This window comes from Pseudorca crassidens, chromosome 10, assembly GCF_039906515.1.
Source record: "Pseudorca crassidens isolate mPseCra1 chromosome 10, mPseCra1.hap1, whole genome shotgun sequence".
In the NCBI taxonomy this organism is placed as follows: Eukaryota; Metazoa; Chordata; class Mammalia; order Artiodactyla; family Delphinidae; genus Pseudorca; species Pseudorca crassidens.
Window position 1 is genome coordinate 100,507,042 of NC_090305.1, and position 14,216 is coordinate 100,521,257.

Genomic DNA, 14,216 nt, shown 5'->3' on the forward strand with positions numbered 1-14,216 from the left:
TAGTTCCCCAACCAGGGGTTGAACCCGTGACCCCTGCATTGGAAGCGCGGAGTCTTAACCACTGGACCGCCAGGGAAGTTTCCCATTTTTGTAAAAAGAAAAATACAAACTCAGTAACTGGGGGCTTTCTATGTGTCAGACACTGTTCTAAGCCCTTCAAGAAGTTGAGCTGTTTAACCCTCAACTAACCGTATGAGTTTGGTATTGTTTTTCTCCCCATTTGACAGATGAGGAAAACGAAGCACAGAGAGGTTAAGCAGCCTGCCGAGGTCATATGCTCCGGAGCCCAGGTATTTTACCTGTGGTTCCGCAAGGCCCCAGCACAGGCACCTGAGCCATGTGATTTGAATGCTTATATCCTCAACCGCTGCACACACCCCTACGCCACAGCCTCTCAGCCCACTTCAGCTTTGTCTCCATCCCCTTGTGCCCAGGGAAGGGCTGGGGGACAGTTTGCCAAATGATGGAAGGACTCAGCCAGCGGGTAACTTCCCGAGGGGTACCCGCTCCTGATGCCGTCCTCCCCACCTCTCCCCCGGAGCCCCGCCCGCCTTCTGCTCTCCTGCAGCCTCATGAGTGGAAAGCTGGAGACCCCAAATCCATGAAACCTCCCAAATCCGTTGACGTGGCTCCCAAAGCCAGGGTCAGCGTCGGCTGAGAGGTGCGTGCACGGGCTTTTGCATCGGGTGGACCCATATTTGAATTCCAGCTCTGCCCTTTCCAGCAGGAGAATGACTTAGCCTCTCTGTACCTCATATTCTTCATCTATAAAATGCGCATAATAATAGAATAATAATTCCTAACCGCCTACATCATCGTGTGTGGTTAGGAATCATACACCTTGGTGTTGCCACCACGTAGGTGCTCATTAAACGTTAGCTGATATTAGGAACATTCCAGGCACCCCAGGTACGTTGAGTCTGGAAAGTTAATCCTAGACCAAGGAGTCTAAATTATTTCCTGTAGCTAAAGAGTTTTGGAAAAAAAAAAAAAAAAAGAGCAGAACTTTGATCGGCAATTAAAGATAAGGGGAAATGGTCCTAAAGCTAATATGATACTAATCGATGGCCAACGGGAAAGATAATAATAAAATAGGGAAATTCTAGGGGAGTGCTGGTGGAGCTGGAGGAGGTTACTGGTATAGCAGCTTCTTCAGAGGTTCCTTATTTAGGCTGCCATGAAAACAAGCATCATTATGTCTCTGCCAGACTTTGCACCCTCCGCTTTCTTGAATGGCACTTGGGAGGACATGTGCCCAGACAGGTCAGGACAATAAATAGAATCTGTAGACAGAGACAGGAAGTTGACTGGCTATCTTTGCCCAAACTAAAAATAAGGGCATCATCATTAATTTCATCAGATAACCCAAAGCCAGTCTTTTCTTGGGAAAACCCAAGGTTCCATTGGGCCCAGAGTTCCAGCTGAGTATCTCGTAGGAGTGGAGAACGTGGAGGCAGAGGTGGCTGGGGAGGAGGGCACACACAGGGAGGAATGGTGCCGCCTGTCACTGAATCAGCCTGACCACCCAGGGAGGGGGCTCTTGATAGCTGGGGAAGGAGACATAGCCTGCCAGAGCTCCATGGCTGAGCAAGCGGCGGGACTGGGATTCAGCTCAGGTGAATTGTTCCAGAGCCCACATCCTAACCTCTGTAGTGGGGAGAGACATGGAGAAGGAAAGTACACGAGCAGATGAGCCATGGACATGTTCTAAGCACCTCCTTAAACAGATTCTCAAAGCTAGATTTCAGATAAAAGGGCTCTGGGGCTTCCCTGGTGGCACAGTGGTTGGGAGTCTGCCTGCCGATGCAGGGGACACGGTTTCGTGCCCCGGCCTGGGAAGATCCCACATGCCGCAGAGCGGCTGGGCCCGTGAGCCATGGCCACTGAGCCTGCGCGTCCGGAGTCTGTGCTCCGCAACGGGGAGAGACCACAGCAGTGAGAGGCCCGCGTACCGCAAAAACAAAAACAAAAACAAAAACAAAAACAGATAAAAGGGCTCTGAGTGGCTGAAATAACTGTTGCAAAGCCTTACCTATGGGAGAGACCATCGTCTGTCCATCAGAATTGATTTAATCTACACATAGTTTTACCAGCCTTGGTACCCCACATATACCAGAGAGTGATCTTTGTGCTTTATGTCATGTCTTTTAATCTGGACAAGAACTCTACAAAGAATGGACTATTTCTGTGTTTTTTGGGGTTTTTTCTACATCTGAGAAAGCTAAAGAAAGGAAGCACAACCCACCCAAGGTCAAATCTTTAGTAATGACAGAGCCAGGACTTGAGCTCAGTTCTGTCTGCTACCAAGAAAGAGATGGGGAAGCTGTAGAGGCCGACCCACTGTCAGCCACAGGGCAGGAGCCAGAAAACCCCGAATGAGATGCAGAAACATTGCGTGTTCTTTGTTCCTGCCTGCAGTGATGCAGCTCAGCAGGACAAGATTGGTGCATTCTGCTTGAGAAAGCAAACGTTCTGGAAAGATTTCTGTGGGAAATGGCACCGTGAAGGGTTAACTCTTAGTGTTTTGGAAATGACATTTGTGTAGACCACTGTCTTCCCTGGCCCAGGCCGTCCATGAGTGGAAGCAAGGGTTAGTTCTTATCTGATTTCTCAGCCTTGCGGTATTGGTTCCAATTCCACTCCCTCCCCCCGCTCCCCCTACGCAAACCACAGGGATAAATAGACTCAACCACCCCTAGTAGCCCTCCTGTGTCACAAGAGCAGACCTCAGCGATCCCCCCACACTGAGAGGCCTGGTGCAGCCCCCAGAGCAAACCCCAGGCATCAGTCAGACCAGAGAATCATGGCTGTGTGAGGCTAGTGCTGACCTTGGCCTCGCTGGGCAGTGGGAGAGGATGAGGGACCGTGTGTGCAGCCTGCTCTGAGGTCAGCCCTGGGGCGGGGAGAGCAGATAGAGCAGAACGCCAGGAAAGAGGCAGGAGGGAAGTCAAGTTGGCCTGGAACAGCAGTTCCCAGAGTGTAGAGTGTCTGTCCCCAGTGGTACATGGAACACGGGTGTTAGGCAGAGAATATATCACATGCACAAAAACTAGGGATTTCAAGGCTGAATATGTAATACGTGAACTGGAGTGGATTGAAAGAAAACATCAAGTAACTCACTGTGGAGCAGGACAGACACACGGCCCACACCTAGGAGATGGATGACTGTGACCACAGTTTGGGTGACTCAGGCCAAGGGTATTGAGCTGAGCCCAAGAGAAGGCAGGCAGGGCAAGGGCGGAGGTCTCCACCTCTGGAGCAGCAGTGGCCAGGAGCCTTACTGCAAGGCAGTCTCCCCTCCACACCCAGTCACCAGGGGTGGGGAGTCGGGGTGGGAGCAGCCTCAGGAAGCACGGCCTGGGTGCATGCGGATGCGCGGATGGATTTAAGTGAACAGCTGGGCTCTGGTCAGTTACAGGGCTGCCAGCTGGTCTGTAGCACGTTGCTGGTTTTAGTTATTTTGTTTTTTATTTTACCTTTTTATTTTTTTAATTGAAGTATAGTTGATTTACAATGTTGTGTTGGTTTTAGGTATACAGCAAAGTGATTCAGTTATATATATATATATATTCTTTTTCAGATTCTTTTCCCTACAGGTTATTACAAAATATTGGGTATAGTTCCCTGGGCTCTACAGTAGATCCTTGTTGGTTATCTATTTTATATATAGTAGGGTGTATCTGTTAATCCCAAACTCCTAATTTATCTCTCCCTCACCCTTTCCCCTTTGGTAACCGTAAGTTTGTTTTGTATGTCTGTGGGTCTATTGCTGTTTTGTATGTAAGTTCATTTGTATCACTTTTTTTAGATTCTACATGTAAGTGATATATGCTATTTGTCTGCCTGGCTTACTTCACTTAGTATGATAATCTCTAGGTCCATTCATGTTGCTGCAAATGGCATTAAGTCAATTTTTTTTTTATGGCTGAGTAATATTCTGTTGTATAAATATGCCACATCTTCTTTATCCGTTTATTCTGGTTTTATTTTTTCCTTTTTTTGCCAAAGGTTTAATTCCTGTGTCTGAGCTATAGCTCTTACCCTGAAGCTCAGTTTATATATTTAAAAAATGTTTTTGGCTGTGTTGGGTCTTTGTTGCTGTGAGCGGGCTTTTCTCTAATTGCGCCAGCGGGGGCTACTCTTCGTTGCGGTGCACGGGCTTCTCGTTGCGGTGGCTTCTCTTGTTGCGGAGCTCTGGGCTCTAAGCACGCGGGCTTCAGTAGTTGCGGCATGTGGGCTCAGTAGTTGTGGCGCACGGGTTTAGTTGCTACGTGGTATATGGGATCTTCCCGGATCAGGGATCGAACCCATCAGGGATCGAACCCGTGTCCCCCTGCATTGACAGGCGGATTCTTAACCACTGCGCCACCGGGGAAGTCCAAAGGTCAGTTTAAGTTGTAGTGCACTGAGAGACAAAGAGGGTGTGTGTGAATGTGTGTTCGTACCTGTGTATTTTGGGGAGGGGTGTTTGTTGTTAGTACCCCATTCTGGGGGTTGCTGGTGCAGTGTGGGTGTACCAGCACAGTACCTTCTCAAGTGTAGTCCTTTCAAATATCGCCAATGCTGGAAAATGTGAAAAAAAGAAAACAAACAAACAAACAAAAGACTCTAGAAGCAGCAGACAATGCAGGGAGAGAGGCTTAGGGGGGCCCCTCCTCTGAGAGGACGAAAGAGCCTCAGGCTTTCTGTCAGGTGAGTTTTGTTTTCTCAGCTGCCTTGGTTAGTAGTTTTGGAAGGCTGATTCTAGCTTCACCATGGTGCTGTTTTCAGTATTCTGAGTTAATGTTGTCTATGGTCAAAGGTCCACATTAATCACGCCTTTCTTGGTGAGGTAAGCCAGAAATACTTGAAACAGGTGGATTTGGCCAGCAACCCTTGGGTCAAAGTCAGTTTCCCTTGGAAGGGCCGGCTCCCTGTTACTCAGAGGCCAGCCCTGCAGTAGGGCCACTTGGGTGTTTCCAACGGTGACATCTGAAGCTTCAGGCTGCTGGTCAAGGCACTTTCATGTGGGTCAGCTACGTGGCCTGTCTTGTTCCCGGCCTGCACCTGCTCTGACCTGCAGACCCCAGACTGCCCCATCAGCCTTCAGGTTAATCTTCACGTGGTGCCTGGTGAGGACATGTCAGCCTCTTTAACCTGACCTTTCCCTGACCCTGAACTACTCTTCAAGCCGCACCTCTCTTGTGAATCTTCTACGTTCACTAAGGGATTAAGAGCACAGACTCTGGAGCCACTGACTGGGTGCCCTTGGAAAGGTTGGGTCCCCCCTCCGTGCCTCAGTTTCACCACCTGTAAAGAGTAGATGATACTGGCATCTCTCTCCTGGGGCTATTATGAGCGTGAAATGAGTTAGCTTAGGGAAGCATTGGGAATGCTGTCAGTGTTTGCTAACTAAGCGTGCCCGGAATGTTTACCGCTCGCCTGGGCTTTCCTGCTGCCATACCTCCTCGTGGGCCGGTTCCACGGCCTCGGTGCCCTCCCTACGTCATAACTACTTGTTGCAAATGTTTTCCGCTTTTTGAAGCTCAGGTCAAGTGTTCCTTCCTCTGTGAGGGCCTCCTTGATCTCCCAACCCACTAAGGCAGGCTTCTCCTGCCTCTGCCCTGGGAGGCTGGTTATTGCCATTCCTGCTGCCGTGGAGGTTTCTGGAGGGCAGGCTCTGTAGCTAACGCACCTGTGTCCTTCTCTGCTGCTTTTGTGGGAGGTGGGACAGTGTAGGGGTTAGAAGGCCCAAGGATCTCCATTTGAAGGCCGACTCTGCCACTTACTGTCAGCGTGGCCCTGGGCAAGTGGCCACCTCCAGTGCTTCCCTTTCTCCACCTGTCACACGGGGACTTAGTATAGGACCAACCCACAGGGCTGTCATAAGGCTTCCACGGGGTAACGCTCGAGCAGCGGAAATGGCAGCTGTCATCACTGACAGTAAAATGTTTGTGGAGTGAATGAGAGACTGACTGGGTCTGGGGACCAGGCAGGGACCCGTCCCTCCTTCCTCCAGTGGCTGTGGCCTGACCCACTGTCCCTCCTTTCCAGGGCCTGCTCCAGCCAGAGCTAGCCCCTGGGGCCCTGCTGAAGATGCCTCTCCTTCCGTAAACACCGACCTACCAGCCTCATCCGATTCAAAGGTAAAGCCTCTGCCCCCCAGCAGTAGCTCCCAGCTGTGACCCTCTCTCAGAAATGCAACGTGTTTATTCCTCGGGAACAGTTTGGGGGTTAGGGGTCAGGATGAAGGGGAGAAACGAGGCCCATTGAATTGCTCTGAGCTTCTAAGACTCTCAGTGCTGGCCCTCAGTAAATCAGGGGCGGGGAGAGGGTGCACTGTAGTTTTTAATGAGCTTTTCCGTTATTTGTATTTAAATGAGAGCTGATAATTGGCATCTTCCTCCTCCCAAAATATCTTGGTTGCAGTAGTCAAAATGCCTCCCCTTCAACCTTTTTTCAACACAAAATGTATTGGAGTTATCCTGAATTTTTAATGATTTGGGTCCAGGGTCACAAGTGACTTCTGTGAATCTTAAGCATTTTTGCCTTTCTAGGCCCTTTCTTTCATTTAAAAATATTACTTAAAATTACACTTTATGTCTGCAACGGTATAAAGATGAACATAATCCAAGTTGGATTAAAAATTAAAACATTTTCTTCAACATGAAAAGTTCATTTTTGTTCATCAGACTTCGAAAGAAATTACGTTAAGATGTTTTCGTGGGCCCCTAAAGGTGTCCTGGGCAGAGTGCCTGGCAGGGAAGCCAGTGCTACATGGGTCTGGTTAGTGGAGCTCTTGCATAAAAGGGACTGTCACTTAAGCAGGCTTATTTATTTTTTAATAATTAATCATTTTCAAAGATGATTTAGTAATTGGAAGAATGATCATGGTATAACGTTTAGAGAAAACACTGGAAATCAAACCGGTGGGTGCGGCATGGTCCCAATTTTTAAAAATAAATTCTCGTGTATCTAACTGACAAGAATTACACTAAACTTTAATAGCAGTTAAGTGGATAATGAGATCATGTATAATTAGCTCCCCTCTAATTATCTAAAACTGTTTATAAGAGCACATATAACTTAAAAAAAATGGAAGTTTATGTACACCTATTTTTAAGAAGAAAAGGGATTGATGCAGAGCTGCTTTTCTTGGGCTTACCTGTACAGGTTATGTGAACCTGTGTCCTGCTTCCCGGCATGTATACCGTGTGCAGGACCGGGGACACAAGCCCAGCCATCGACCCGCCGTGTAAACTCACTTCAGTTCTTTGACCCCCTTGGTGCTCATCTTTGTAAACTGGGGAAAAAAAAAAAAAAAAAAAGGAAACCTCCACCATGGGCCGGGAATACTCACATTTTAGTTAATCTTCAAAATTACCCTCCAGGGTATTATGGTTATCTTTATTTTTGCTGATGAGGAAATGAAGACTCAGAGAGGTTAAGCAACTTGTCCAAGGTCACGGAGCAAGTTAGAAGCAGAGCTGGGATCTGTCCTTTTTGCCATCCCTCCTCACTGGATGAGATGATCCCCTTCACCCCTCAGCTCTGCTGTTCTGAGAGTCCCTGAGGTAGTAGGGAAAATAGTATTTTCCATATTAATTCCATATTAATCTCAGTCTCTTCTCTCTGAATTCCCAGGATTTCAGCACCTCCATTCCTAAGCAGGAGACACTTTTGAGCCTGGCTGATGACAGCCTTTTCTGGAGCGAGGTGGACGTGGTCCAGGCAACTGATAACTTCAACCCAAACCACAAAATCAGTGAGGGGACCTTTGCTGACATCTACAGAGGGCAAAGGCTCGGCACTCCATTCATCTTCAAGAAGCTCAGAGAGGTGGGCACTTACTGGTTTCCAGTAAGGGGTGGAGACTACATGGTGAGGCTAGATTTTCATGTTTCAGTGTCTTTTCCCACAGGTGCCCTGTTCAGGTCCAGGATCAATTGAAAAATTCTTCCAGGTAGAGGTACAAATTTGTCGTAGGTAAGCCTCCCCTTTGGAAAATACTTTGTTTGATAGTGATGACTGCTAACCTGTATATAGTGCTTCCTATGTGGCAGGCACGTTTTAAGCATTCTCTTTATGTAAGCTCATTTAATCCTCACAAGACCCCTGTAACATGGCTACTGTTTTCACATTATTTTACACATGGGCAACTTGAGGCACAGAGACATTAAGTGTCTTGTCCAAGATCGCACAGCTAGTAAGTGGCAGAGCTGGAATGTGGTTGGTTGAAGGAAAGTGAGCCTCCCCGTCACAGAGCTTGGTGGGGGGGCTGGGAAAGGGCGGGGGGGGACATTTGGATACCTGGACACTTATCTTGGCTCTGCCGTCATCGCCTGATGGATTGAACACGCACATACTGGACCCCTGCAGTGTGCTGGACACCAGCTGTCATTCAACCTGGCAAGTCACTGTCTGAGTTCCTCTGCCAGTGTGTAGCCTTGGGCAGTGTGTGATGATTGTGGAGTATTTTAAGAAATAAAGAAAATTATAAAGAGGAAAATAGGAATCACCGATTTTCCATAGCACCTATAAGTAACTACTACGGTATTCAGATTTTGATATATTTTCTTTAATCCTTTCTCTCTTCATACATATGCATGACTACACACACACGCACGCGTGCGCATGCACACATATATACACACACACTTATCCACACACAGACACGCTTAATGGAAACGGGACACCTGATTCCCTTTCCACCTTGGCATAGTGCCTTCCTGGAGTCGGTAGTCACTCCTTCATTCATTGATTTGCAAATGTGAGTCGTCAGTCAGGGCCTTTCTTTGTTCTAGGGAGTGCAGACATGAAGAATACACAGCCAGTGGGGAGTCCAGTGGGGAGAGTGAAGTGTAAATAACTCTGCTGAGTGTGAAAATTGTGCAGTAGGATGGCCTGGGGGGAGTGGAGGGGGGCCAAGGGATCAGGCAGGAGGCCGTTGCAACAGTGCTGGGGAGGGTTCATTGGGGTCGGACCCAAGGCAGAGGAGGGGAGAATGAAGGGGGTGTATTGAAAGCTATGTATGACAGTGAACAGTGACTAATTAGATGGGGGAGGTGAGGAGGTTTCTAGGAAACTGGATGGATGGTGGTGCCCTTGGTTGAGAAAATAACTGTGGGCAGAGAAGCAGGTTTGGAACTTGTTGAGTCTAGGTTGTTCACCTGGAACATTGGGATGCAGTTTGACAGTCAGTTCTGGTGTGTGGGATGTGCCTGGAGATGAGAGATTTGGGGGTGTTCCTCATAGAGGTGAGAGATTCCTGGTGGAGAAGGTTATAAAACAAGATGATGAGCCCAGCCAGGGAGATTCAAGTTTCAGGGGAAGGCAAAGGAGGAGGGTCTTAGTGGAAAAGGCCAAGAAAGAGCAGTCAGAGAGGTGGGAAGAGGGTCAAGAGGGAACAGTGACTCGGAACCCACCAGAAGAGGATTTCGGGGGAGAACCCGAATCCTGGGAGTCAAACAGACCTGCTCTCTGGTCCTGGCTTCAGTGTTTGCTAGTTGTGACCTTGGGCAAGTTCCTTAACCTCTAAGCCTCTGCTTCTGGAAGACGGGTGGTTAGGGTGTCATGTACTTTGAGTTTCTTGATTTTAAGCTCCTTGAGGGCATGCAGCTGTCATCTCTACCCTGCTCAGGGTTTAGCGCATTTAGTACCTGGGAGGCTACTGGTGGCCTCGGGGTGGAGAGGGCGGAAGAGGTTTAGGAGGTAGGAAATGGAGCAGTCTTTGATTATTCTTTCCGTCTGACTCCTCATCCCTGTACTGATGTCTGATTTCAGATGCTGCCACCCCAATGTCTTACCTCTGCTGGGCCTCTGCACTGGAGAACAGTTTTACAGCTTGATCTACCCGTACATGGCAAATGGTTCTTTACAGGACAGACTCCAGGGTCAGGTAAGGGGCTCGGTCATGGTCAAAGAACAGGATTAGGCAGTACCCAGTTGGAGAATCAGGGTTAAGGACTTTTAGGAGTCCAGAGGGGAAAGGGGCCTTCGAGAGACCCTTCGAGAAGAGGAGGTGGGCCAAGATAGATAAGATCTGGCTAAACATCTTCAGGTAAAAACCTATTTAAAATGTTTTTTGACAAGAGGCATTTAAGTCAAGAGCAAGACAAAGGTACCCCATAGTGCTATATTATTCAACATTGTTCTGAAGGTGCTAGCCAATGCAATAGGACAAGAAGAAGAATTAACTGAGTATGGAAATTGGAGGCAAATTTTTATTAAAAAATGCTATTCTAGTTAATTCCTATTTGCTCGTGAATTTATGGAATATTTCAGAAAAGATACAAGAAACTGGTGCCTTGACTGCCTCTGGGGAGAACTATGTAGATGGAGCATAGGTTGGAAGAGAAACTTTACTCCACACCCTTTTGACCTTTTGCAGGTCATACTATGTGAGTGCTGTATCTATTAAAATTACCATTTTTAAGACAAGCCTCCTTCCCATAAAATCCTCAAACAGAGGGTAAAAAGTCATTCTGCAACAGAATTATTGCTTCCCTTGTCAGGGACCAGACGAAGCAGTTATTCATGGTGTAATAATGATTGGTAGCTTTGCTGAACTCTCACTGTGTGCAAGACACCTTGGTAATGGCTTTACACATCTGCTTCGGACCTTGCCACAGCCCTGGAGGTTTCCCCCATTTTCAAAAAGAGGAGTCTCTGGCACAGAGAGGCAAAGTGACTTACCCAAAGGAACACAGCTGACACGTATCAGGGCTAGAGTTTAAACTGGGTTTGTGTGGCTCCAGATTCCAGAGTTTTTTAGAAGAAATCCATTAGCAAGGCCAGTTCTTAGAGGCTGTGGGACCTAAGAGACGACCTAAAACATAAGAGGTGATTTTGCTTGGACATTCAGTGGCAGGTAGGGGGCTTTAGACCACCGATAATCCCCATCAGCTCTTGTGAGATCTCCCCAAATACTTACAAAATCAGCCCATGTGCTTGGTGTGCCAACACAAGCTCCCTAGCTCCTCTCCCAACCAGCCCCTCCTAGAGAAGAATTCCAGAGCTGCCACATGATAGTCATGATAAAAATAACTTCTGCTTTTTGAGCACCCACTGTGTAACAGGCACTATGCTAGGGGCATACCATTCACTCCTTTGAATCCTTACAACAACCCTAAAGCATAGGGATTAACATTTCTATTTTATATCTGATGAAGCAGAGGCTCAGAGACGTTGAGTGTCTTTTCCAAAGTCACACAGCTAGTGCATGTCTGAGCTGGGATTTATACCTAGATGTGTCTGATGTCAAAACCGGTACCCTGCCAGTAAACCATGCTGGCCGAGCCCTGTTGCAGAGGACATGAGGGCTGGAGGAGAGACAGGAGCCCAGGACTCTGCCACTGGGACTTTACAAAGGCATTATGTGTGACTGTTTTCTCCTCCTTTTCTTTCTCTTAGGGTGGCTCGGACCCGCTCCCCTGGCCCCAGCGTGTCGTCATCTGCTCAGGGCTGCTTCATGCCGTGGAGCATCTGCATGGCCTGGAGATCATCCATGGCAACGTCAAGAGGTGAGAGAGGTGGGCTGGGCCCCGCCCAGGGCTGGGCTACAGGGATGAGGTGTCGCACACTCCTGGGTCCCATTCCTCTCCCTCTGTCTCTCTTCTCTTTCACTTTCTCTCCCTTCCTTGCCTCTCTTGGGGCTCTTCTTTCTTTGTTATACCCTCGAACATCAGTGTTTCTGGGTTGTACTCTGTCCCTGATTGCTGTCAGCATGAACTGCCTGTCTCCACGTTTGTCTTTCCCTAACAAGAGTATTTCCCCCAAAAGCTTGTTGGTATTTCCCCAACAAGCCCTCCACTCCCCTGCTGTATTTCACTTCCCCTCCAGCAGCTGGTCTGGATCAGGTCCTTAAGCTGTGGGCCATGTCTGCCAGGCTCCCTGGGCTTTGGAGCTCCTTGCTCAGGCTCTTTGCGGAGACCCGTTCTTTTTTTTTTTTAAATTAATTAATTAACTTTTGGCTGCGTTGGGTCTTCGTTGCTGCACGCGGGCTTTCTCTAGTTGCGGCGAGCGGGGGCTACTCTTCGTTGTGGTGCGCGGGCTTCTCGTGGTGGTGGCTTCTCTTGTTGCGGAGCACGGGCTCTAGGAGCGAGGGCTTCAGTAGTTGTGGCACAGGGGCTCAGTAGTTGTGGCATGCAGGCTCAGCAGTTGTGGCTCGTGGGCTCAGTAGTTGTCGCTTGCGGGCTCTAGAGCACAGGCTCGGTAGTTGTGGCTCACGGGCTTAGTTGCTCCGCGGCATGTGGGATCTTCCCAGACCAGGGCTCGAACCCGTGTCCCCTGCATTGGCAGGCGGATTCTTAACCACTGTGCCACCAGGAAAGTCCTGGAGACCCGTTCTTGCTTGTGCATCTGTTGTCACAGATACTGTGATGCAAGTTAGGTGTGTACCCCAGCATATCAGTAACGTGCTCCCAAGACTGGAAGCACGGAGAGGGATTGCAGAATATACCAGAAGATCTGGCAAAACTGAACTCGAAACCATAGAATTCATACTTCCTCAGCGTTCTCTCCCCATTTGGCAAGTGGAAGCCCTTTCCTCTTTTCTCCCCCCGATTTTTATTTGATTGCACAAACAATTGTAATAGCAAGAAAGGAAATGAAAGGGCAGGTGGTCATCCTGGCCCTGCTGCCCTCACTCACCAGCTGGCCGCCACTTTTCTGGGTTTTTTCCCACCCCTGCCCACACAGACATCTCAGCCCTAAGATAGCACCGTTACCCGTTTACCAATTCATATTCTCTTTTTCCCCATGAGTTAAACATGGTAAACATTTCCCCACATTGCCTGTCATCATTTTTCATGACTTCTTAGTCTTCCATTGAAGGTATTTGCCCATAATTTACATAACAACTCCTAATAGTGGATATTGGAATTGGTGTCTACTTTTTATGACAAAACCAAAGGCTTTATTGAAAGGGGGAGCTTGAGCGGAGAGCAGCAGGGTAAGGGAACCTAGGAGAACTGCTCTCTGTGTCTACTTTTTAAAAACCATTTGGGTTAGTTTGAATATTTCTATACTTGAAGCTTAGTTTTTAAAAATTTTAAATTTTTCCTCTGGAGTACTTTCTGAGAGTGTTCATTCCCACGGTCCAAGAATTTTTTTTTTTTTTTTTTCTCTGTACGCGGGCCTCTCCTCACAGGCTCCGGACGCGCAGGCTCAGCGGCCATGGCTCACGGGCCCAGCCGCTCCGCGGCATGTGGGATCTTCCCGGACCGGGGCACGAACCCGCGTCCCCTGCATCGGCAGGCGGACTCTCAACCGCTGCGCCACCAGGGAAGCCCTCCAAGAATATTTTTATTGCTCTTCTTATTCCCCGTGATCTGGGCAGGTTCAGTCCCGAAGGATGCTGGCATTTAGACATGAGTCAGCTGGGCCAGAGCTGGGGGTTGGAGCAGCTTCTGAAGAGACGGAGGCGGCACAGCCTCTGGGCTTGGCAGGCTGAGGTTGATCTGGGCTGACATCCGTGGGGGTCAGGATGGCTGCACCTGTCTGGCCACCAAATGCCATTTCTGGGACAGCAGGACTAATCTTAGCTCCATCCCCATTTGCTGGTGGAGGTGGGCTCCCAATCCCCACCTGCCGTCAGGACTGGCTTATAAACTTGTTGAGGGTCTTCAGTGACCCTAACTTGCTGGCACTGCTCACTCCTAAGCTGTTTTCCGAAAGGGTTTCCATGGCAACCTCTTCTTGTCTACCTCAAAACAAGAGGGTTCTCTCTGCCTTCTTTCCCACAGCTCCAATGTCTTGCTGGACCAAAACTTCACCCCCAAGCTGGCTCATTCGATGGCTCACTGGTGTCCTGTCAACAAAAAGTCAAAATACACCACGGTGAAGACCCGCCTTTTCCAGGCCTCCACTGCATACCTTCCAGAAGATTTCATCAGGGTGGGGCAGCTGACAAAGCGAGTGGACATATTCGGCTGTGGAATAGTAAGAGCTTCCTTCTCTGCTCAGATCTGGGCCTGTACACATTTGTCCTTCCCATGGCTCCTTTGTAAGCACATAATAGAGGCTCTTAGAAATGTTCCACCAAGTACAGCAGGGGTTGGCAAACTATGGCACACAGGTCAGAACCAGTCCAATGGCCTATTTTCTATGGCCTATAATTAAGACTAGTTTTTACATTTATAAAAGATTGAATAATAACAGCAACAACAACAATCATAATAAAGGAAGATGTGACAGAGATTGTTTGTGGCTCACAAAACCTAAAATATTTACGATCT

General features: G+C 48.4%; 1 protein-coding gene across 1 annotated transcript in view; it reads left to right on the forward strand.

Moving 5' to 3' along the window:
- IRAK2 (interleukin 1 receptor associated kinase 2) overlaps positions 1 to 14,216 on the forward strand; it is a 57,897-nt gene that overhangs the window by 27,084 nt on the left and 16,597 nt on the right. Inside the window, exons 4-9 of the mRNA XM_067755437.1 lie at positions 6,034 to 6,125; positions 7,624 to 7,818; positions 7,901 to 7,965; positions 9,763 to 9,877; positions 11,392 to 11,501; positions 13,725 to 13,920. Coding sequence (XP_067611538.1) covers positions 6,034 to 6,125; positions 7,624 to 7,818; positions 7,901 to 7,965; positions 9,763 to 9,877; positions 11,392 to 11,501; positions 13,725 to 13,920 — 773 coding nt within the window. The remainder of the gene's footprint in view (positions 1 to 6,033; positions 6,126 to 7,623; positions 7,819 to 7,900; positions 7,966 to 9,762; positions 9,878 to 11,391; positions 11,502 to 13,724; positions 13,921 to 14,216) is intronic.